The 25,827-nt window shown below is 37.9% G+C and overlaps 1 protein-coding gene across 3 annotated transcripts in view; it reads left to right on the top strand.

The window, feature by feature from the left end:
- Positions 1-25,827, top strand: part of BBS9 (Bardet-Biedl syndrome 9) — a 428,290-nt gene that overhangs the window by 305,127 nt on the left and 97,336 nt on the right. For all 3 annotated transcript variants that reach the window (XM_014838754.3, XM_014838755.3, XM_070511651.1), the window contains one exon: positions 25,245-25,427. In XM_014838754.3, the coding sequence (XP_014694240.1) occupies positions 25,245-25,427 (183 nt within the window). The remainder of the gene's footprint in view (positions 1-25,244; positions 25,428-25,827) is intronic.

Genomic DNA, 25,827 nt, shown 5'->3' on the forward strand with positions numbered 1-25,827 from the left:
ACCCCAAATGTCTTGTCATACAAACCTAAGAAATGTATATCTCATCATGAGACTTTGTTGTTTTTCAAATAAAGTACAAATACAGTATCTATTGGAATTGACAATAATAACCATATGACTAATATGTAGTCTTGAGAGCTTTTACTTTCAGATTCTTATAAACAGAAAAGGAAGTTAAAAAGTTGGTAAATGATTTCACTTGGGGACCCATTATAGCCTAGAGGCAAAGAACACTAGTTCTGAAGTTGAACTGCCCAGGTTCAAGTGGGCCCCTCTAGTCACTAGCATGGTGGCTTTAAGCAAATGATGTGACATCTCAGTACCTCATTTTTCTTGCCCATAAGTTGGTGATAATAATGGTTATTATGAGGTCTTAAAGGGACTATTGGGAGGATTAATTAACACACCAAAAACCCTTTAAGAAGTGCTTGGCATATAATAAGCTATAATAAGCACCCAGTGAATATTAGCCATCATCATCACTATTGTTGTTATACTTATAGTGCTGTAACTGAGTCAGCCTGTCACTATGAGAAAAACTGTAGGTTCTAAAAATAAGTTCCTACGTGGAATAAGGATGAAAATGTGTGTCAAAGCGTAAAGTCCATTTGAATGTATGCTCCCTGAGATACTTTCTTTTTCCTCCTCATTTATTTATCATGAATCTGACTACTTTGAAGCATACATGAATTAACATACATACTATACCTTAATATCTCAAAATAGAGGTTATTATTTTAAAAAAGCATTCGTGAATGTCAGGACTTCAATTTTAAAAAGAATAAGAAAGATTATCCCAGTTACATGGTTTAATTGGCCAATGTCAGGAACTTCTGTTATTCACACAGTGTCCTGAAGCACTGTGAATGAGCAAGTATAGCTTTAGGTTATTCACCATAGATATGTTATTGACTATAAGCAATTTAATCATGGAATGTAAGCAGCGGGTTTCTGGGAAGAACATTAGCTAATTCATTAAGGTTTGTGTGGTGACCACAAGTTGTGCAAACATGGGAACTAATAGTTGCAACAGACGTCAGGAATGGAGAGGGAGTATCATTTGAAACTTTTGCAAGATATATTCTGTGTGTTTTGTTTGTTTGTTTTTTGAAAGAAGAGAGGTCTTCTGAGAGATATGAAAAAAAAAGTTAGTTGGGGCCGACCCCGTGGCCCAGTGCTTAAGTTCCTGCGCTCTGCTTCAGTGGCCTGGGGTTTCGCTGGTTTGGATCCTGGGCACGGACATGGCACTGCTGATCAGGCCATGTTGAGGTGGTGTCCCACATGCCACAACTAGAAGGACCCACAATTAAAATATACAAATATGTATTGGGGGGATTAGGGGAGAAAAAAAAGCAAAAAAAAAAAACAACGAAAAAGAAGATTGGCAACAGTTGTTAGCTCAGGTGCCAATCTTTAAAAAAAAAAGAGTCCATTAGAAAAAAAAGTCAGTTAGTATTAATTATGACTTGTTAATTATTAAAATGGTTGTTAAAAATAAAAGTCTTCTATTTAACGTTTTGACTTTTCTTTGGGTTGTACTGCTATTCATTCATTCATTAATCTTGAATTTCTTATAAGAGGTCCAAGAAGTTGGAAACAGTGGTGTGGAGATGTGGAAATTTGTTTTGTTTGTCAGTTATATTCTGCTAAGTTCCTAAAAATAATTTGGGTTGCCTGTAAGATTTGTTAAGTAACTTTCCCCAAAGTAAAATTGGATTAATAACAAAGGGAGAACAGCAACATTTACTTCATTCACTTAAGAGTGCAGATATTATTTATGAATTTTAACATTAATTCCTATTGTGTAGATTTAAAGACATTATATTGGGATTCATTTTTTACCTGAAGGTCATTCTTTAAGAGTTGGAGCTGGATGCTGATATGGTGTGACATAAAGAGTGACGTAAGCCCAGTCCTGCCTTAAAATGCCCTGTTATTCCAGCTTTGGATGCTTACAGTTTTTATCATTAAGTTATTTGTTTTATCTCAACGTTTGTCTTGGAAAGTCCTTGTAAATGGTTATCTGGGAAAAGTATAACAGAAAACCCCTGTGAACACATTGGCTCACATTCGTTCAAGCGGACTGGCCGGTGTCCTTAACCACTTAGTTAGCTGTGCCATCTGTCAACAGCTGGAGATTGGTGACGCTGATATATAAGGGTGAATTGGGTCGGTGAGACCTGGTGGGATGGAGCAGCAGAGGAGAGAATCTTAAAGAGAGCTTTGTGAGGGTTAGGGCATTTTAAGTGGAGGAAATCATATGTCTCTTGCTTCAAGGCAGCAGGTAGGTTTTCTTGACTGTGCTAGAAATTCCAGATCTGTGAAATAATAATGGATGTGGACCATTAAATATTGATGGAGGTGGTGAAAGGGGGAATATTTAAATTGTACTCGTGAACCTTTTTTGAGGTCAGAGACTCCAATGGGACTCTGAAAGTTTTAAGCTCTTTCCTCCAGAAAAATACATAAAAACACCCAAAATGTTGCTTTCAGTTTCAGGGGATTTACCAATCCCTGAAACCCATTCTTGGGCCCAGGTTGCAAACCTCTAGGCTAAAGGAAAAGCTCGGGTTTTTAACAACATGCTAGTTTTTATAATGTTATTATTCATTTGGGTAGTAATTGGGAGCCACTGTAGTTTTCTGATTGTGGGATTGGCATGGTGATACTAATTCTTACATTTCTTACAGATTACCTATAGAATTCCATTATATAGAATGTAGTAGCTGATGCAAGGGGCAATAGAGTTAGAGCTATTTAACTGAAAAAGGATAAGAATTTCAAATATTCATCAAAACACAAAAAAGTACATTAAATGTAATTTTATTTCAGAATAAAAGCTGTTCTTATTAGAAGCTTTAACTTCATTGAAACAATCAGGAAGATTTGTTAGCAATTTATTTGTAGTTTCTTTTTTGCTTGAGAAATGATTCCAGGTTTTTTGTTTATTGTATTTTTCTTTTCATTCTACATTATTCAGAACATGATTCTTTAGAGCCAGATATTTTGCTTTTATGAATGTTTGTAGAGTTCATTTAGACAATCTTTACGTGTCTGCAAAGCAGTCATAGATTGTTCTTCGCAAGAGAAGTGAAGTTGATATTAGTGTTTTTTGGAGCTATTTACATGTGGTGTTCTTGTTTTCCCCACATGTGATTTATTCTTGATTGGTCATGTTACCTTATTGTCCATTTACTAATAACTGACATTCCTGAAATCAGTATTATCAAGCAAAGCAATCAGGCTAGGTTCAAGATATGGCTGTACAATGTAGCAAGCAGTTCTGTTGAACTTCTTTTTTAAAGGATTTCAGACCATTGGGTGCCAGGCTTGTTGAACTTTAGCATAACATGGTCAAACTCAGCCGGAGGAGTCACAGCATTGTTTTCAGGTAGTAATGCTCAGTAGAGAGGAAAGTCTCAGTAGAGAGTTACCCAAACTCTAAACTCTAGAAACAACTTAGAAATATGAGGAATAGCTATAAATGATAAAAATTCTTCTAAATTCTTATTAGAAGAATAGAATTACTAGTCATAGCCAAATTCTTATTTCTCAGTGTTAGCAGCAACAGTAACAATACACTACTACTTATTTTGTACAAGGCTCTGTACTAATTTCTAGGAACACAAAGGAAGGAGAAAGCAAGTTCTTTATTTGTAAGGAACTTAATCATTTAAATAGGGAAGGACATGTACCCAAAAGTCAATTACAACATGAGAGTATAGACTAAGTTTCAAAATGAATAGCATAGGTAATAAATAAATGACAGAGGTATTCTGATCTGGAAGGAGACATCATGCGCTGGGGCATCTTGTCAAAGCTTCACAGAGGAAACTCCTCTGATGGGTGCCACATAGGTCTCTGTTGTGTTCCTTGACCTAATCTTCATCACATTTTTATGTTATCACTTGTTTATTTGTCTTTGTTGGCTGTTACTGAGTAAGTTGCTTAGGGGCAGGGCTGGTGTGTGCATTGTTCAACTCTGAATCTTTAGCACTGGGGCGTAGTGGACACATAGTAAATATCTGTTGAATGAATGAATAGTAAATACATAAATGAAGGCAAGACTTGTGTTTAATCTTGAGAGAATGGCACACATTTGAGAGGTGATAAGAAGGACTTATAGGCAGAGGGAAGAATACAAGTTGATGCATAATAGTGGAAATACTTGAGGAGTCCGGGAGATGATGAATGGACCAAATTATTTTTGATGAAGAAGCTGATATAGGAGAGTAGCGTAAGTCGAGATTAGGTAATATAAACACTGGCAAGATTGGGAAGACTTTGAATATTGTTATTAAATTATTCCATAGCAAGGGCAAGACCTATAACTTCAACATGTATTTCTTTCTTTATAAAATGAGAGTAGGGAAAAAATCAGTTAGGAAATACAAGTACAGAAAACAATATTTTAGAACTAAATTATGTGGCGTGATATTTATTGTATAATGTTGCATAAAATAAGCAAAGCATCTAAAATATGATCCCATTCACGTAGACTTGTATACATATCTATATAGTGTAGCTAGACTCAGAAAGAATTGTCTGAAAAGATATTTCCCAAAATATTAATGACTCTTTCTAGATAGCATAATCTGAGTGATCTTTTCACCCCTTTTTCAATTTAGCTGAAGTCTGTTTCAGTGATATAGAAGTGATTTGAGGAGGGTAGTGATGGTTGGAGTGGAGAGGAAGAAATAAATATGGGAAGATATTTTGAAAGCAGAATTGAAAGTATTTGTGGTCTTAATAAAGTGGATAAAGGAGGAATTGTGAGTAAATAAATATGATGTTGAGGTTTTGAGCCAGTTGGCATTGTTATTAGCAAAGATGCAAAGGATGTATACCCCATAAGTTGGGGTACTTTTCACTGGAAATTGACTTATTAATGTCAATATCTTGAACCGTAATTATATGTAAATATGTGAACTAGCTGGAGTAGCAGCTCATAGTGAACTAGATCAAGTAAAGCAGAGATTGGAGTAAGCAGAGGCTGCTACTAAATTGTGATTTTTCTAGCACAGAATTCAACATTCTTGAAGAAACAAATGTCTTCTCAATTCTCATATATTCTTGAAGAAAATGGACAAATATGGTCTGTCTTCATTTCAGAAACCGAGAAAATGAGAGCTAAGGAAATGGAGAAATTTCCAGTTATGTTCAGGTGCTGAGTGGCAGAGGGAGGGTCTTCCTGTTGGTTGACTACCATGTTGCCTTGGATGGAAGAAAAAGTCCATCACTGATGCTCACGTATCCCATTATGATTGGTCCTTTGGCTGTAACTCTCTCCCTTCTTTTTTAATCCAAATAAAAAAGAACTCTGTTTCCAAAAGTCATGGTGGCCTATTTTTTAAGTTTAACTAATAACATAGATGAGATGCCATGAAGGATGGCTCAAAATAGAAAATACAATTGTATAATTGAGACAAAAAGGGATATCCTGGAAATAATATTATGTTTAGTAGTAAGTTTTAGAGCTTCTAATTATGCTGGTCTTTCCCTTCCCCTAATTACTGATTTTAGAAAATGTTTCTTTCAATTTAAGAGTTAGTCAGCCTTAAATTTGTCTGCTGAAACTATGTTAGAAACCACATTATTTCCAGTTCAGTTGAAATTATATGGTATTAAACCTGTATCTTTCCAGGCTCTATAGACTTTGGCAGAAACGTTGGGATTTAAAGCATTAGTGCTGCAGTGGCTTTCAGGGGTTAAGACCCCCAGTTGTCTGGACCATACACACTTTACTATTTCTGTTTCTGGGCTGTTCTGGAATGGAGATGGGATTTATTCATTTCCTTTGGATAAAAGTATGTTATTTATCTCAACTTTAAGAGTGGATTAAGGGCCAGCCCTGTGGCACAGTGGTTAAATTCACATGTTCCCCTTGGCGGCCTAGGGTTCGCTGGTTCGGATGCTGGGTGCAGACATGGTACCACTTGTCAAAAACCATACTGTGGTAGGCGTTCCCCATATAAAGTAGAGGAAGATGGGCATGGATGTTAGCTCAGGGCCAGTCTTCCTCAGCAAAAAGGGGAGGATTGGCAGCAGTTAGCTCATGGCTAATCTTCCTGGAAAAAAAACAAAAAGAATGGATTAGTAAGCCAGATTCTGGATAGAAATCAAGAAAAGGAGCAAGTTTTTATATATATATATTTTTTGATGAGGAGGATTTGCCCTGAGCTAACATCTCTGCCAATCTTCCTCTATTTTATATGTGTGTTGCTGCCACAGCACGGCTGAAGAGTGGTATAGGTCCGCACCCAGATCCAAACCCACAAACCCAGGCTACCAAAGTGGAATGTGCTGAACTTAACCAACACGCTGAGGGGCTGGCCTCTCAGGTTTACATTTTAACCTCATAGTTTGAATAAGTCATGAATTCTGAATAAAGAATAAACACCTTTATTTTCATCTGGGAAATAGCTTAAACATAGACTGAAATGTTTGATAATTGGTAGCCTGTCTTAAAGTAATTTGGTCTTTGACCTCTAGCAGAAAATCCTTACACTCTATAAAGAGAAGTAGTAGTTACTCTCTATATTGGCCTGGCCCAAGATAAAAAGACTGGGCACCCTTCCTAGGCTTTGGAATCACTAAGCTCAAATCTTTGGTTTGATTCATTATGTCCTTCCATAATTGAATTTTCCAGAACTTTCTATCCTATAAGTTTTGCTTTTTTCACATAGCTCCCTTCATTGGTGTATGAAAACAGTGTCATTGGCCTGTGAAAACACAGTCTTACCTCTCTGCCTTCCCTGGCATACATACCTTGCCTGAAATCACCTCCAGTCTTCTTTGACAGAACTAATTTAGGTTCTCCAACCTCCAATGAGTCTTTCCTAACAACTCCAGCCTTCATTTAGTAAGCCCATCAAGATCATTTATAGGAAACACTTTGAAATTTACCACTGAATTCAGTACCATGTGGTATTTTCCTTGGTTTAATAGATGCTAGTTTGATCTCAACTTAACAAACTTTTACTTAGTGTCACCTTTAAACTTTCAAAGACAAGAACCTTCTTTTTGAGGCAAAGTCTCAGGCACGGAGTAAATGATCAACAAGTACTTGGCATTAGTATTAAAGTAATATGGAGAAAAAGTTCTGAAATGAGACTTATTGGACTCAGACCTAAATATTTGCTAATGTTAATTGAGTGAATTGAGACTCTTTTTATTGTTCTCAGTCTGGCATGAGCCACTTAAATTAAATTCAGCAAGGAGTTGTACTGGTTAATCAGTAGAGTCAGCCTAGTAGTTCCCAGGAAAATCGAGAGGAAAAGTAGGTTAAATCAAAGTAGGTTTCTCAACAAGTTTCAAGTAATCTGGGGAAATATATAGAAAATATTCCTACATTGCTAGACATGGGCCACAGATTTGACTTCTCTCTAATCAATACAAAATTGGAATCACAGCCATTTAAAAGATTCTTAATGTTTTAAAGAAACAGAGGACACTTTTTTCTTGTTTTAGTTTTTCGTTTGCTTCTTTATTTTTGTTACTGTTTGGTTTTTCAATAGCAGATTGAGTTTCCTAATACTGAGGTCCAAGAGGAATTTTTCTCTTGGGTCATTATAAGGTGAACACGGTATCATGTGGTGAATAACAACCTTGACAAGAGTAGGACTGTATGGGCAAATTAGTTGATATATTCAAATCCAAAATTAAATAGTTGATTAGGTATGAACCCTAAGAAGGCCATTGGCTCACTTTATCCAAATTGTTCGTTTTTGCCAATTCTTTGCTGCAGTAGAGATAGCCACTGGAAAAAAGATGAATTCATTTACTAATCTAATCCTGTGCCTGATTCATGTGACTCTTGAGTAGTTGGGTATAATTCTTATGATTGTACAGTGATGGGTCAAAGCCTGATTTTCTAACTTTGGAAATTAATCTTTGTTATGCCCTTTCGGGGGGTAAGGGGGTGGTGGGGTAGAGATATAAGGGAAACAACCAAAGTGGCCTCTGTCCTCTCCAGAATTCAGGGACATAATTTAGCTTTACTATTCAAGACTCCCTGCCAAAGTTGAGTCTGGGGCAGAGATTTTCCCCTCAGACTAAATTGTCTAGGCTAAATCATTTTTGAGCTTACAATCAGGAGTGATCTTGGAATAAAGGTGCTGTCACAGCACCTCAAATTCGTTATATTCAAGTGGGCTGTAAATGGTCCTCTCATGGATGTGTGGGTCAGGGGCAGCCCCAGAGAGAGCCCCTGGGAAAGGAAGTGCTGGAAGTGAGGGAGCCAGAGGTCAGAGAACCTGTGATTTGGCTGCATTGCAATATGCTCCTGAGAAAAAGCTGTAAATAAAAGAATTTTGTTTAAATCAAATTCTATTTTTAGTACACTTAGGGAGTTGCTGAACGTAAAGGGAATTCTGTTAAGAGTCATTCTTTAAAGAGAATAAACTCCTTAAATATTGTGCAATTTCGTATTTTTACGTCTTCAGAGGTCTTTCCTAACTTTTAGATGTGTGGATTTTAAGGTATTGGTTGGTTTCAGAATCATGAGGTTTGGGAGATAAAGCCAAGATCCTGCTCTTCCTTCACCCAAATTAGGAGCCACCTTCTTCTTATTGTTATTGTTGTTGTTTTGATAGATGCTGAAAAGAAGTCCCAGGTTTCTTTCCAGTAACTTCTCTCTTTGTGCAGCAAGCCAGTTGCCTCTTCAGAGGTGGCCCTGGTAGCCATTCAGGTGAAAAGGGGAATTCTCAGGAGAAGTCTTTTTTTCTAATTCTCTCCAGCTACTTAAGACCAGAGCTGATACTCGCAGGTGCTCTCACCAGCCAAGAAAACATGCTTCATTGTCTTAGCCAGTAACGTCTTTTACTGAGCACAAGTTGAGTTTGTGATTTGTTTGGTAGTGTCTTACCCCATGTCTTCATCATGTGCCTTTCCCAAGCCGATGACTACGTCTTATTTTAGAAACTGAAATTCAATACCAGTGTTACGGAAAGCAAAAGTTCTTTCTGTAAAATATTTTGATGTTGAAAATCCTTTGATCCTAGCCTTATGACTATTGAATGTCCCCTCTACTCCTGTATACAGTAGTCTCTGCTTATCCGTGGCTTCTCTTTCCATGATTTCAGTTACCCATGGTCCAAAAATATTAAATGGAAAATTCCAGAAACAAACAATTCATAAGTTTTAAATTGCGTTCCATTCTGAGTAGTGTAATGAAATCTTGCATCGTCTGCTCCATCCTGCCCAGGACACCAAGTCACAATGCATACATTATTTGCCTCACTTCATCTCATCACGTGGGCATTCTGTCACCTCACGTCATCACAAGAAGAGTGAGTACAGTACAATAAGATATTTTGAGAGAGAGAGAGACCACATTCACGTAATGTTTTTTACAATATATTGTTATAATTATTCTATTTTATTATTAGTTATTGTTGATAATCTCTTACTGTCCCTATTTTATAAATTAAACTTGATCATAGGTAGGTATGTATAGGAAAAAACAATATATATAGGGTTCAGTACTATCCACAGTTTAGGTACCCATTGGGGGTCTTGGAACATATGCCCTGTGGATAAGGGGGGACTTTTGTAATCTGGCCAATCTTTACTCTTAAATAATATTGTTTGTTTAAGGACATATGCCAAGGATTCATTGTAATTCTTTGGTATCCTCGTTTCTTAAACAGTAATTTGTTCCAGATGCTATGTTTTTTTCCAGATAAGCTACTGATTTTATATTCTTTCATTGTGAATTAGTTGAATAGTAGGCCCCAGTTTGGAAAATAGACATTTGGAGATGTGAAGTTCCTTTTTTTCCTAGTATAATGACAGCTAACGTTTATATTGTATCTCACAGTTTAATAAAAACTGTTACATACCTTATTTTAATCAGCTTTTATGATAACTCCATGAGGCTAGTATTATTACTTTGCTACTGTTTACATTAGAAAAATGATAGTCATCTAGAAAAGTGGAATGACTTGCCCAAGTTAAACAGCAAAACTGGGACTCAGACTGTTATGCAGAAGGCCTGTGTTCCTTCAACCACACCAAGCAAGCTTGAGGTAGATTTTTCTTGCTGGAAGAAGCGGTCTGGGCCATTTCTTTTTCCCTTTCACCCCATGCCCACATTTTGGTCACCCTCATCCCAGTACCTCTGGCCAGAATGGCCAGGTGATGTGTCTGGGTCTCTGTCCTGTGTGAATTGTGTTGTTCTCAACCATCAGGGAACACCTTAGGCCCAACCTGAGAAAGGGTTAGAGTTAGAGGCTCAGGGCCCTCCTTTCACTTGCCCCTCCTGTCCCTTTTAACGTAAGGATAACATCTCAACTTAATGTCCCAATATCATAGCCTAGTGATCACAGGGAACATAATCATCCATGTCAGAAATGTGACAGACTGTAAAGTATATGTGAACTCAGCTATACAAATTATAAAACTGTGACAGTGAAGAAAATTACTAAGGTTCTGATAAAATAGAAAATCAAACCAAAGCCAGACTATGACCCCATCTGATGGAGAGACCTACCACTGCGAGCTTCAAGATCTCCTCCTTTCTTCAGTCAGCTACACCTGTACCCCCATATCTGTTTCTTTTTATTCAACGTCTCCATTTCCCCTTTCTTCTGCATCATCCCATCTTCTTCAACACTTAGACTAGATTCACTTCCCCCTTCCCAGCTCATGCCTTGTAGGTAAGGAGTTTTAAATCTCTGTGCCGTAAGAACAAAAGCTCAGGCCTGGAGTGCTGAGTTTAATGCCTTTTTAAACCTGCCATGGGACTTTGGCCTTTTGCATGTTTTTTCCTCATAAAATGGGGACATAGGTGCTTACCCCACTTGATTCACAAGGTTATTGTGAGACAGGGTAGGTAAAATCCTTAAAGCAGGATGCAGATGCACCCTAGTTCTAATATTAACCTCCTATGTGATTTTAGGCAAGTCACTGCACCTCTCTGGGCCTTAGCATTTTTTTATATATAAAATAATAAGGGGCTTAGACTAAATGATTTTGAAGGTCTTTTCAAATTTAATGCAGTTAAATTCCGATAAATGTATTGAATGTTTACAGTGTCATGAGCTATAAATAAGGACACAGTTCTTGTTCCCAAAGAACATATGTCTAGGGAATGGAGACAGATATAAAGAAATCACTATTGTTTGATGGAATAAATATCTTATGATTTAGTCCTATAATTCTGATTCTGTGGTTGCTAAGGTCTTATCCTCTTGGCCTCATTAATTTTAGAGTTTACTTTTCTCTAGAGGAAAGGAATTTATTACGCCTCTAGATAAGTAGTTTTCACATTAGGGAATGGAGTTTGCTTGATTTTTAGCAGAACATTACTACCGATTGATAATATATATGCATGGGGAACATGTCTGAGATACTGTAGAACATTCAGGATAGCTTCTTTAAATCAAAATGACCCCTTGAAATTCCCATAATGACAAACTATTGAAAAACCTTTGGTCTAGAATGTTGTGGAAAACTTTGTTGGTGGATATTCCTAGTTAAGAGTTTTCTTGAAAGAAATTAAACTGATTGGGAGAAAGAAGAGTCAACTGTAGCAGATTGCTCTAGAGATTTCCCCCTCCCCTTTTAATTAATCTGATGCCAGCTCTTTGCTGTTGAAATTGACTCTGAGTTTTTCTTCAGTAAGTAGATGGAAAACTTGGATATTTCATAGCTTAGCAAAGTAGTGTGATGACCAAGATCTTTCTATTGCTCCTCTGTTCAGACAATAACTGTTATAAAATCAGAGAAACAATTTATCCTGAATGTTGATAAAGTAAGATATGACTGGTCAGCTTATCATTCTCAGATTCCCACCAGAATGGATTTCTGAAATCCTAGAAGTTTTGTAGTGAGCAGTTCCCCAATAATGTATATAATCTTTTGTAATATTGTTTTTTAACATCATCATAATTTTTCTAAAGATTGCTGAACTCTACTTTTCTAAGGTATTCTTAGGAGAATTAAAATGATGGCTGCAGGATAAAACTCTAGAGAGCTGAAACAAGGAACTATTTCCTGAGGGTTCACGAGCTAAACTGCAATCTTTCCCATCACTCACACACACCTGAAAGTGCCAGGATGCATTCTATCCCCAGATTAAAAATGTCTTCTCTGAAAGGTTGGTGAGATACCCATTTTATCCACATTCAGCTTGTTATCACATGTTTGGGTATGGATACCAAGAATTAAAAAAAAAAACGTGGGTGTGTGAATCAGTTACTGGTGTGATGATAATCTTTTGTTATTCTCTGAAAATGGATTCAGGTTTCTGGTAAATGGACTCTATTGGAGGATTCTGATTTAAACTGTGACACCTGTTTGATTTAGTTAAGTAAACTAGAAAGTAGTTATTTTTAAAACTAGCTTGTAACTCATACTTCTCTCGTGAGATACTATCTTCCTCGCCTAGTCCATTTCAGCTACTTAGAAGGAAGAAAAAAAAAATGTGTTGGGTTTAGAGGAACCCCTCATCCGATCAGATCCAAACTTGGACATTTTGAGGCAGGATCTCATTTTAATACAGACCGCATTTACTTGCTTGTGTTTGTAGATTTCTTTTTTTGCTTTTATATATTTTTTTTCCTGAGGCAAAAAAATTCTTTTTCTTATTTTTTATTGGTATGTTTTATTTTAACAGAGAAACTTTAGAATATTGGTGCCAGTACTGAAACCATCATGGATCCTTTTCCTTTTTATTTAATTTTTAGTATTAGAAATATACATAGATATTTACTATCTTTTGGCTAGTTTTATAGTTCAAGATCAGTTTGAAAATAGTCACTAAAAATTCTTTTCATAATTGTGAAAAATGGCACTATCTCACAGATGTTTAACAGCTTCCCTCCCTCCCCCCCAACTCCCGGGTCTCAGTGCCCCACGGAGCCACATTTCTTTCTCCATTAAGGTCACAGCACCTAATACCTAGTGGGTGCTCAACTGATGTTTGTTGAATAGATGGAATAAACATATATTTCCTTTTTTTTTTTTTAGGGTAAATCAAATCTAGCTTCTATTCACAAGAAGTACACTTTATTACCTTCCCAGAATACATACTTTTTCATTGAAATCATAAAAAAGCAGAATTAAATTTGAAGGAATCAGTGAAAAATTTGCAGAAGTGAATTTTCCAGCTCCAGAGGGCCAGAGTTCTGTAGAAGCAGCGTGTGCTGTGAAGGAACATGGGCTTTGGGACTAGAGAGGGCTGGGTTTGAATCTGGGTTTATATTTGTGGACAGTCTTTCAACCTTTCAGGGTCTCAGTTTCATCATGGCCAAAGTAAATCTAGCACCTCTACCACATAATTTTGTTCTGGCGATCCTGTGAAAGAATTCATGCTGGGCCTGCAGTAGGTCCTACTGGGAAGTGTGGCAGGAATGGGGAGGGGACCTTTGTGAGGATGAGAGCGCGCGCTGGCAGGAAGTGCTCTTGGAACAGTTATTTTCTGGAGACGGGATGAAGACCCTGGCATTGGGAGGTGTAATTCCAAACAAAATACCAAGCAAAAATAAATTTAATAGATTCTAAGATGTTACTTTTAAGGCACATTATTGATTTGATCACTTTTGAAAATAAGAAGTAAAACTAGCATGTTAAATGAACACAGAGATAAGACACATCCAGATTTGAAAAACACTGAAGTGTGTGTGTGTGTGTGTGTGTGTGTGTATGTGTGTATACTAACAAGCAAAGTGCATTATGGAATTAAGGAAATGTGCTGTTTGCTGGACATCACAACTGGTGTGCTAGGTACTAGCTCCTCTTCTGTGAGAAGCTTCTGATGGTAGTATTAAGCCAATATGCTACCCTTCTAGGTTATAGCAGATGAGGTTTATTTCAGTTCACCTGAACAGATGTTTGTTCATGCTGTGTGTTAGGCCTGTGCTAGGTGCTAGGGACACAGGAGTGAATAAGACAAAGCACAGTCCCTGCCCTCACTTGGCTGGAAAGTATCAAATAAGTAATTCTAACTGTGATGGAAGGAATGGCAGGGGGCATCCAGGGTCCTTTGAGAGTGTAAGATATGAGTATTATGCTACATATTTTGGTAAATAATGTGTATAACTTATGTTCTAAATCAATCCCATAAAGAGATGCTGAAATTATCGGAATTGTGTAAACTAGAGATGAAAAGGCAAAAGGGAGAGTTGTTATTATCTTCAGGTATATAATAATTTTCACTTTTGTTTTAGTAAAAATATGTTGGTCAGGTGTTTAGCCAGGGAACGATGAATAACATTAATAGTAATGATGCTGAACTCTGCTGAGTGCTTACTGTGGGCTGGGTGTCCTGCAAACACTGTTTCGGGCACGAACTCAGACCCTAGAGCAGTGGTTCTCAACCAGGGTGATTTTGCTCCCAAGGATACATTGGCAATGTCTAGAGACGTTTTTGGTTGTCACAGCTGGGGGCAGGGTGCTATTGACATCTAATGTGTAGAGTCCAGGGATGCTATTAAACTTCCAGCATGCCCAGGACAGCCAAGAATTATCTGGCCCTAAATGTCATTAATGAGGAGTTTGAGAAACTGCTCTAGAGTGTAGTTTAAACTGACTCACACGCTCACAGCCTATGACCTTGTCTATGATGATGTATTTTAAAGTTAAATTACGGCCTTTATAACGCCACCTAAACCTAGCAATAAAGACGAACAAATTTAGCAATTCATTGTAATGTAATACATGTGGAAGGTATGGAATTTAGAGCCTAGTTATTTACTACCTATGGTAGACCCAATGAATAACATAGCCTATACAAACCTTTCAAAAATGATAGGCCTTGGTCTTGTTCACCCGGTGGAATGTAGGGATGGACTTCCATTGCCCAAGTAGTGCTCCTGTAAATTGCTGTCTTAATGGACACTCGTGTGCTACTGAGTTATAAGGCTTTTTAATTTACTTCAACATAACAAACATACATTGACTGTCTGCTGTGAGCCAGAGACTGTGGGAGGGGTACAGTTTCTGGCCTGGAAGAGTTCCACAGCCCAGTAGAAATCAAGCACCACATAGCTTCAGCAAGGCCACTTCCACTTATAATGTCCCAACAGCCTATGATTGTAAGAAATATCCCTAGTTTACCCTAGTTTCACTCCATATGAAACCAGGCACCTCCACTCATTGCCTTTTGTATTATTTGCAGGTGGTCTGAGCCATACAGGCCTGAATGTCTTGCCAAAGTACTACCAGATAGTAGTGGTAAACTATGTATTTTATCTAAAAAATAAATAAAAACCACAGGCGCCCAAGAGAATTAGACTCTGAAAAACTGGATGTTTTAAAAGAAGATTCATAGAAAGACAAAACTCAACAGTTTTACTTTACTGTGAAAATGTCATGTTCAACTCTGAAATTCTAGAACCAAGGAAATGATCAATAGTGTCATCAGCACTGTTGAGGTCTTCGGTCTCTCATTTTGCCTTTTTGGGTGGGTCATTGGCCTGCCTTAATTGATCACATGTAATAGTGTGTCTTTCATTCCCTGCCTGAGCTAAAAGAATGCTCTTAGAACACCCGCTAACCACTCATCTATTCATCATTTCCCTTCCTTGGAGATGGCACTCAAGGCTGTGTGGGTGGCTATGTAATTACTGACATGTCTGCATGTAGGAACGTGGCCTGAAGCATTCTAAACTTAGAAACTATTCAGATCAGACCTCATGAATGTTGTTTTTGGACAGTGATAACTCTGGCATTCTCCAGGGTTTGTAAAATGAGCTCTGACGTTGCCAACCATAGATTCCAGCTTTAACAGTGATCTGTTCAGTGAGTAACTGTGGCCCCAAGAACATTGATTCTTCTTTTTACAACTTGACTCCATTAGTTATTATTTTTTAAATTGGGGTTTTGCTTGGCTATAGATAGATAATTTTGTGGAAAGAGGTAAAAATGTGTTCAGCTGGGGGTTGGGGAGGTAAAAACAGTAATCAGTTTTGAGATCACTTGTATTTTTAGCCTTATTTTGGCCAAGTTTTGGAGTTAGTTTCCTTTCAGGTGATTAAGTTACGTGTCTATTTGGTGAATAAACTTTGCAGAAATAGCAAAATTTGTCTCTATGTCACTTGTAAATGATTTATTGTCTTTCTCATTTAACATTTTTATGTATCAATGCTATATATTTTAAAAGTCCCAGCCAAAGTCTATATTTCAGCACTGCCTACCTTTTATATTCTTCTGGGCAGAACATTAAAAAAGAAAAGAAGTGTTCTACAGTACATAGTATAAAGAAATTTTTAAGAAATAATTTGTTTTTCTAAAACCAGTTTTATATGAATTCTCAAGGCATTTGGCAAGTGTAGATTGGTGTCAAGAAAAATTGTAATCCTAGACCAGAAAAACCATCACAACTTCTAAGAGTCACCACCATCATGCCTTGGTGTTCCGAAGCAGCAGGTGATTCAGCCAATTAGCGGGTCTCTTTTTATGAAGACAAATAACTTGTACAACTGAAGTTTTTTACTGAATAGGTACACTTTTCCTGTTGTTTTAGTGGCTACCCAAAATGGTAACATGGTTAAAAATATATTCTAATCCTGGGTTCAGTTTAGGAATTTCAGCTAAGTACGTGTTATAGGGGAATCTTAGGTTTTTACTCCATGTGAGGTACAATAGAATGTAATCCAGGCCCTATCCTATTTATATAAAATAACATGTAGCAAAAGTAGTTAGAATTAGATTCTTGCTGTGCCTTCAAAGTGAAAACTCAAGGTTCTCTTTTTATCTCGCTAAAGGTTCAGCCCGTAGGTAATGAAACACTTCTTACATGCTTATCTGGCATCTAAATCATCTCCGTGCCCTTCCTCTTTACATTTTGAGCTTTATTTCATTGTTTTTGGTAAAAGAACAATTCTGCTGGATCCAGATTGGATCTTTTCAGCCAATGTAAAAGTTTAGACCTGGTAAGCTTTTTCTTCTTCCTTCTTGCAAGGTCTTTGCCATTTTGGAGTCTGCAGCAAATGCCATCACAAACAACATGATTGAGTAGGAAGTATGCCCGATTTCTTGCCTGCTTCCAAATGTCCCCTAGACTAAGAGTGTGTCTTTCTAACCAGAGAGCAATCATGTGTAGAATCAATTCATTTCAGCACTCATTAGAGCTCTCTGTAGCTGGGTGTTAGGCAGCTGTGGCTAAAGGTGAACTGGAACAATATTTTTAAAAATGGGCGACAGATATATTGAGGTGGGTCTGTTGTTTCCATGTGACATCACTTGGGTTCCATTCAGACTGGGAGCTTGGCAGTGCCTGATTGTGTCTAGGCTTTAAAAGTCAGTTTAGTATGGCTCCCAGTTGTGCTAGATTTTTAGGTAGACTGACTTGGAGGTTCATCAATTCAGCCAGCATTTATGGGATGCCCACTGTGTACTGAGTACTGGAAAGTGGAAGGCATGTTGGGGACTTATCAATTGGTCTTTTTACATTGGAATTTTCTGGGCTGAGTATGAGTTTTGTTTTCCCTCTTGCCTTCTCATAGTGTACTTTATAACCATTTTATTCAGAACACCAAGTTTTCTAGCATTTTCAATAAGATACAAAGGAAAATCAAACAATGTCTAGCTCCCTGATTAACAAGCCTCAGAGGATTTCTAGAAAACAACTCATACCAGGCAAAGGTGTGTGTGTGTATGTGTTTACTAGGATTGCTAAAGGAGTAAAAAAGGGAATCCAATACATGTAACTTACATAGCTGTTAGTAATATGTTGGGTGTAGGGTCTCATGACATTTTACTTTGAAATTTGATTAAACTTGGCTACAAAATGAGCACTGCCCCATTGAGTGACCACACAGAGAGGGCCAGAGAACATTGCAGAGTGTGGGCTATCCTGCATCCCCTCAGGAGGCCGTAGTTGATAGTGTGCCTCAAGTACTGGGAGAAAGCTCTTCCTTTTTCAATGTCATTGTTAATCTAACAGAAAAAGAATTTACAGGTGTTTTTAAATAGAAATGAGCCCTCATCTATAAGGAATATTAAGAAGTAGTAACCAGGGGCCAAACAAATCAGAAATGAATAGAAGAAATGTTAACTAGCTTTTATTGAATGTTATTTTATAGGTGAGAAAACTAAGTCTGAGGGAGGTAAAGTAACTAGCCAGGGGTTGTACAGCTAGTAAGTGGTATTACTAGTTTTCATACTTAGATCTAATTGACTCCAAAGTAATATGACTGTACCATCATTCAGAATGTCCTTAAGCCCCAGTTGCAATATGGTATAGCCATTAATATATCAAAATTGTTGCTTAAATAAAGGTGCCTTTATTTGTGTTAATTTATCTACCTTACATGGATTCTACTTTCACAGTACTGTTTACTTCTCTTATTATTTTTAACAGCTTTATTGAGATATAATTTACATGAATACAATTCACCCATTTAAAGTATACAATGTAGTGATTTTTAGCATATTCATGATGTTGTGCAAACGTCACTACAATCTAATTTTAGAACATTTTCATCCCCACTAAAAGAAACCCATACCCATTTGCAGTTACTTTCCATTCCTTCCAATCTACCACCCATCCCCAGCTCTAAGCAACTACCAGTCTACTTACTGTGTTTATAGATTTCCTATTCTGGACATTTCATATAAATGGAATGATACAATATGCAATCCTCTGTGACTGGCTTCTTTAACTTAGCGTAATGTTTTTAGGGTTTATCCGTGTAGTAGCTTGTGTAAGCACTCCATTTCTTTTTAAGGCTGAATAATATTCCACTATATGGATATGCTACAGTTAATTTTTCCATTCATCAGCTGATGGACATTTGAGTTGTTTCTACTTTTGAGCTAAATATGCTGCTATAAACATTTATGAACAAGTTTTTGAGTGGATGTATATTTTCATTTGTCTTGGGCACAAACCTAAAAGTGGAATTGCTGGGTCATATAGTAACTCCATGTTTAACTTTTTGAGGAATTGCCAAACTGTTTTCCAAAGCACCTATACCATATTACATTCCCACTAGCAATGTATGAGGGTTCCGATTTCCCCACATTCCTCGTCAGCACTTGGTATTGTCCATCTTTTTACCTCTGTCCTTTAATTCTGACATCCTCTTAATTAGCAAGAGAAAAATATTCCTACTGTTATTTAATGGATAAGAACTCCGAATCAACAAACATTAAATGACAAACCCAGTATGTGTGTGAATAAAGGGGAAGAAGTGGCATGGATAGTTCAAAACAACAAATCATCCAAAAGTCATTTTCAAGTTTTTGAATCTGACACTTATAGCTATGCTGGATGTTAGAGATCATATTTCCCACCCCTGCATTTTAAAGGTGGTGAAACTAGAGCCCAGAAAAGGGAAGTAAATTGAATCCTGCCATAAAGCTGCTTGGTAGTGAAGCCAGAGCTAGAAGCTCTGTCTCCTTGGCTACCAGGCCATTGCCTGTTCCAGCACAGCCTATTGCCTTCTGCCCTAGGGGATGTATAAACTCCTCCATATCACAGGAACTCCATTTTCTTAACGTGTTCATCCATACTGGCCTTTTATTAAAATAAACCTATCTTAATTCATATGAGGTATTGGAAGGTCAGCAAAGCTGAAACCTCCTGTTGGGAAACTTCTGATAGAATTCGTTCCACATATTGCCTATGATGAAACTGATGTGCAGGCAGAAAATGAATGCAGGCAATGGTACTTGGTGATGTTTCTTGGGTCAGATTGCTTTGGGTATGAATTTTGGCTCTGCCACTTACTAACTACTTCTCCCTTTCTATAATTCCGTTCCCGTATTTTTAAAGTGGGGACAATTTATGGTATCTGCCTCATAAAATTGTCTTCAGGATTAAATGAGATAATCCCTGTAAAGAGGTTAGCACAGTACCTGGCTCCTAGAAAGCCCTCATAATTGTTGACAGTTATTATTACAGAACATCAACTTGCTCAGGCTACTGAAAATGTTGTAATCTGAGATTTATAGGAAATAAATGAATCATCCCTTTTTTCAAAAGAAGCTTCTCTAAAGGAGCAGCCCTAGAAAATAGCTGTTTTCTAAAGTGTTCATAATTTTGAATTATTTGGAACATAATAAAATTCCCTGTGTTAAGAGAAAAAAACTTACTACGTTAACTTCTTATCCTTTACAGATTACGAACTAATTTCCTTTATACCATAACTTTGGGCAGAAACGAACCTGGAAATTTCAACTTGAGTTGACCTCGAGTTAACAGTCCCAACAACAGGAAAACTTAACTAAAACACATATGCTTGTTATGGATGTAATTATATTCGTAGTGTTTTTCCTTAGTATCTTTGTTGATTATCAGGATAAAAACCCACTGGATTATTTTATGGAGCCAACTTGTATACATTTGTTTACTCGTGCTGAAGAAAGGGCACGCAGTGGGGAATCAGAAGACAGGACTGGAATCCCAGCTCGCCTCCACTCCAGTTCATGACCACGGGCAGTGTGCTCCTCTGAACACTAGACTCATCAGAGCTCTAACCTTCTGCTTCTTCATCTGGAAGTGGGGACCAAGGGTATCAATAGTTCCTATCTCAGAGGGTAGTCATGAGGACCAGATGATAATCTGGGCGTAACAGCACAGTGCCTGGCCCACAGTCCGGGCTCAGTAAATGACAGCTAAACTGCAATGTAGTGGGGTTCTGTGTGCCACACATGAGATTTGGAGGCAGATGTGATGGTAAGTTGAGGTGAAGAAATTGGACATGTCCGTGTTCACATAGTATGATTCATGTCTACTCTGCTGTTGCTGCTGCTGCTTTCCTGTAACCAATTTTAGAGCCTATCTTGGCAGCTGGAAGTATTTGGGATTAATTTCACACTCACTTTATGAGTTGAGCGTTTTCCTGCAAGCAGCTCGCTGGGCCTCTGCCTCATTACTTTGGCATCAACTGATATGGCAGTTGGACAGAGATGTCCTTTGGGGTCTCCATTTTATTTGGAAACCTTCAATTTGAAAAAGCAAAACAAAGGCCATCAACACATTGTGCTTGAAATCGTTAGCATTTATTGTTTCCTAAACCTCTCCCTTTCTGTAGTTCTGTTGAACATCAGGGAACACACATCTCGCAGAGCCAATGATGAGCACCGAAAAAATCACTCTGCCTCAAATTTAAGCCCTAGCAGCTGGTTGGCTTCATTTTTCAGTTCCAGGTGAGCTGCGAGATCCTCTAGGCCTTGGTCAGACAGATCTAAATCTTGATGGGTCTAGTTTTTCCAGCCCTTTTTACTAAGTTAATTCTGCTAAATTCATTTGGCTCTCGTGGAGAACAAAGTAAACTTGGCTGTTACGTGTAAAACTAAATTGAGAACACGGAGATCTGTTTAGTATTTCATGCTGGCCAGTAGGTCAGGACGATTTTCCTTGGGGGTAATATACATAAGGAATTGTTTATCCCTTTTCTTTCCAATTTCTGTGACCATTTGGGGATAGCAGACTTTTTCCACAATGGCACAGAAATATATCCAGCGAGACCGAAACTTACAGAAATGATGCTTCTCCTGGATTGATGTATTTTGGGCCTTGCTCAGGAAAGATCCTGTGGCTTGGGCTGCTGTCTCACTGAAAAGTCATTCTTCCATCACAGCTGTGTTTAGCAAGTTGGGTGGGTCCATGAACTGACATGCTGTTACACTTAGTAAGAATTTTCCCTTGATAGTGAGGAACGTGCATAAAAGCCTCCCTTAAGTCCCAGCAAATGCCCCAAATGTTTACTGTGATCTGACAGCTGCTTAGAGTGTATCCTCCGTCAGGTATTGCCCACACTCAGAATACTTCATGGCTCTCCAGTACCCACAGTGCTAAGTGCATTTTTTTCACCTTGACATTCTGGTTCCTCTACAAAGTTGTCTAGATTATCTTTTTTTGTCTCATCAAATACTCTTCCCAAACTGGAATATTTGCTCTTCCTGAACAAGCAGCCTCAACTTTTCTGCTTTAATGCATTTGCTCAAGTTGTTTTCTTCACCTTGAAGCCGCATTACCCAATGTCTGTTCTTGAGGACGAATTTCAGGTACTTTGTCTTGTTGTATGCTGATAAATATTTAACAACTGGCTCCCTGGGAAGGAGGAGGATGGGTGGAAAGCCTGGCTTTGGAACATTTGTTGATTTCCATGTTATAAATACTTTTACCATGGCCAATTTCAAGCTACCAATATAAGGTCAGTGAATGCAGAGTTTAGAAGAAATGGACAGTGGCTCAGCATTGCAGAGTGTTTCCAATATACAGATACGATAGGCGTACATAACCTCAAGGGTCTAGATAATAGTCAAATAATTAGGAAGTAATGACTTTTGAGTATTTATTACCGTTGTTTTTAATATAATTTATTAATTTTAAGTTTATGTAATTTAATTTTTAGTAATGGCTGTGTTTAACAGCTGGCTCACAAAATTCCTGAAAATTGGACAGTCAGTTGTTTCTCCTGAGCCAGTAGGAGCTGGCTGAGCTGGTTCCAGCACACCACTACTTCTTCCTCCACCTTTACCTTCCCAAGGCCCTCCGCTCTCAGCAGTCGTTAGGCCTGTCCCTGAACCTAGAAGGTCCTTCAGGTCCATGCAGGCTTTGGAGTGAGAGATTCCAAAGTTTGAATCCTGGTTTCTCATTTACTAGGTGATGGTCAAGCTGGCTACTTAATTTGCAGTTCCCAGTGCAAAATGAAAATGCAGGGCTCTTGTTAAAAGGCAGGAAGAAAGTGCTATTAAAACAGCTACTAAAATATAAAGGTTTTTCCTTTCTTCAGTGGTCTCTCTTTCACACCTTCTGATGGTGTTTTTTAATTTTCTATTTCATGTTATTCCAAGTAAGGAAAAACTAAAATTTAAAATTGTTAGCATGAATTTTACCATTAATCTTTATGCTGTGCAATGCCAGTTTTAAATGAAAATATAAGCACATTTAACTCTATAAGTTATATCTCCTCTGTTCATGTGCATGCTGCATTATCCCATTGACTTCACTTACAATACACAAGTTCAAAAATAAAATTATTAAGAATGTCAAGACAGAGACAGCAGGGCATTGAATCAAACATGGAGCCCTTCTAAGCATGGGCACCGTTTGCACGCCTTGTGTATACTACTGATCAAGTTTCTTACATCTGCTAAGCCTCAGAGGCCTCATCTGTAAAATAGAGATCATGCCAACTAAGCTACAATGGAGGTGTGAGGATTGAAGGCACTGATATCTGTATGGCACAGAGCAGAATGCTTGGCAGTCCACGCTCAATTAGTTGGAGGCATTATTACTAACATAATAATCGTAGTATTTATGGCGTTTTCTTTTATAGTCCATAGGGTCTTCCCTACGTTGTCAGCATTTGCCTCCTTGACCTATTTTCCTTTCTCCGTTATAAACTCTTTGAAGGTGGAGATTAGATCTGTGGCCATTGAATTCCCTATAGTGCTTCCTGCACTTTCTTTCGTGTACCTGGCACTCAGGAGGTGTTTATGACCTTGATCTTTGTATGATTTGGACTTAATGGCAATTAGCATCTGTGACATAATATGATGGCCCCCACAATGAGGCTTAATTGGTAACATTCACAGCAAGAAAAAGAATATAAACTTCGACTTGAACAGGAGTCAGTTGTAATCATGGTGAGGGTGGGAGAAGCGGATGATTCCAGGTGTTTTGGTTTAAGGAAAGTGGCCTCTCTCTGTCTGTTTGAGGGAACTTCTTGAAGTAATGGGGAAGGGACGAGTTCCAAGCCTCATTTGAGTAAAAGAGGCCCCGGGGATATTAGCTCTGGCCCATAGTAATCTGTCCCTTTGCTAACTTCTTTCACACTTACTTTCTGTTCTGCACAATTAGGACATTATTACAGTTATGTTTCTTTTCACTAATTGATTGTGTATGTATGTTTTCTGTCCAAGAAATTATAAGATCCTCATGGGCTTATAAGATATGTGCTTCTTTTTAACGCAAATGGAAAGTGGCACAGTACTAGGCACGTAGTAAGCGATGCACTTTATGGTAATACTGTCCTTGGTCCAAATTCCCAGGGCTCCCTGAAGAGCTGAATGTGAATTGTGGCTGCCTTTTATAACTCCTGCAAACCCTCAACCAAGTGGCAAAGAATCCTGGTCTGCCTGGGGTTGTCAGGCAAGAACTTTCAGTTGCCTTGTTTTTCCCTAACGTATATCTCTTTTCCAGTGTCTTCCAGACGCTCTGAGGACTGTCCCCCTACAGCCCCTCTCCCTACTTGGAATTTGGGAGACCACACAGCTGTAGGCTCTACTTACTTGAATGATGATTTTTTTAAGAAGCCCGTTGGGCCAATGTCAGTAAGCCATGAAATATCACCCAATGGATCATCTGCGCTAGACTTCTGAAACTCATCTGACTCCAGCCCCTCAAGCTGGCGGGGACTTGTAGAAAGGAGCTTACACTGCCCTGGCTTTTGCTATTCCTGTTCTGGGGGCTGTCAGATGCCTTGAGCCTCTGGGCCAGTCAGTTCATTACTTTTAATGAGCACAAAATTCACCAAGACATTAAAATAAAATAAAACACCAATGGGCAGTCTTGTATGTTTCATCCAATTGTTGCTTTAGTTCTTTTTTCCACAGGATTATTCAAGAGGATGAAAAAAAAAAAGCCAATTCTGTTCCTTCCTGCCAATTTTATCCTGAGTAGATTTGGCATTGTGAAACTAACACACCCTGAACATTTCTTTTTCTTTCAGGTCCCTGTGGGCTGGTGCCTGACATTTGTGTTAAAAATGACACTGCTTGACTAGTCAAGTGTTTGAACATTATCTACCTTTTGGAAATAATAAAGAAATATTGGATATCCCATATATCCCCTATGTTACCATGTAACATATAAAGAATAATAATCAAAGGAAGGTAGCTATTTTCTGAAAAGGATATAGTGAAGTTATTATTTTAAATTTCAAGGCACATGCAGTTATGTTGACGAGAATTTTTTTAATTGATCAATCTCTCTGGGTAGTAATAAAGACTGTAATAACTGTAGTAGAAGTTACTTATATTATCATATATTGTAGAAGGTCAATCGATGGTGAAGCTGACGCTGAACAATGTCCCCATTAAGCTGATTTTGTGGATATTTTCATCTCCTGGCCATATGGATTTGGAATTACTTTGGGCATTTTTTTAAAAGAAGGAAGTGAACAGATGAATGATAACTCTTTTATTACTCAACATAGCTTGTGTTTGTGGAAGACAAAGTTCATCAAGTTGTTTTAAAGAAAAACAAGAGTGTGCCAAACGTAATTTGTTGAGGGCTCAAGAATTGTGAAATTACCCCTAACCGAAGTTTGTAATTTCTGCAGGTAATCGCTCTAGCAGATGCAGTAGAGGAAAACCAAGACAATCTGTTCCAGTCATTCACCAGACTGAAAAGTGCCACCCATTTGGTGATTCTGCTGATCGGGCTGTGGCAGAAGCTGAGTGCTGACCAGATTGCTATTCTGGAAGCGGCATTTCTGCCGCTACAGCAGGACACTCCAGAACTGGTAAGGACCCATGAGCCTGCAGTGGTAACAGCCAGCATTATTGAAAAGCTTGTGGTTTTAGGAAGATGTCACATAGCTATCATGTTTTTTAAGGTATCAATTGAAGGCTTGGTTTTGTTTTTACCTAAATCCTGTTTTCCTTTTCTTTAAATCACAATAAAAATGTCAATAAAGGTCTTTTTTCTAGAGCTATTTTAAAAAATAGGTATATAGTCCATTTGTATTTGATATCCACTTTATTTTTTATGTGCTTTTCAATCATTAGAAGCCAGGGAAACAGTCATTTGACCACCTGAATGATGGCAGTAAACCTTCAGATTAACTAATCCTTTCCTTTTCCGCCAGAGAAAATAGTTCAGCTATTTTAATTTACTCAATGTTCTTAAATTTAAGTGTCACT

This window comes from Equus asinus, chromosome 1, assembly GCF_041296235.1.
Source record: "Equus asinus isolate D_3611 breed Donkey chromosome 1, EquAss-T2T_v2, whole genome shotgun sequence".
In the NCBI taxonomy this organism is placed as follows: domain Eukaryota; kingdom Metazoa; phylum Chordata; class Mammalia; order Perissodactyla; family Equidae; genus Equus; species Equus asinus.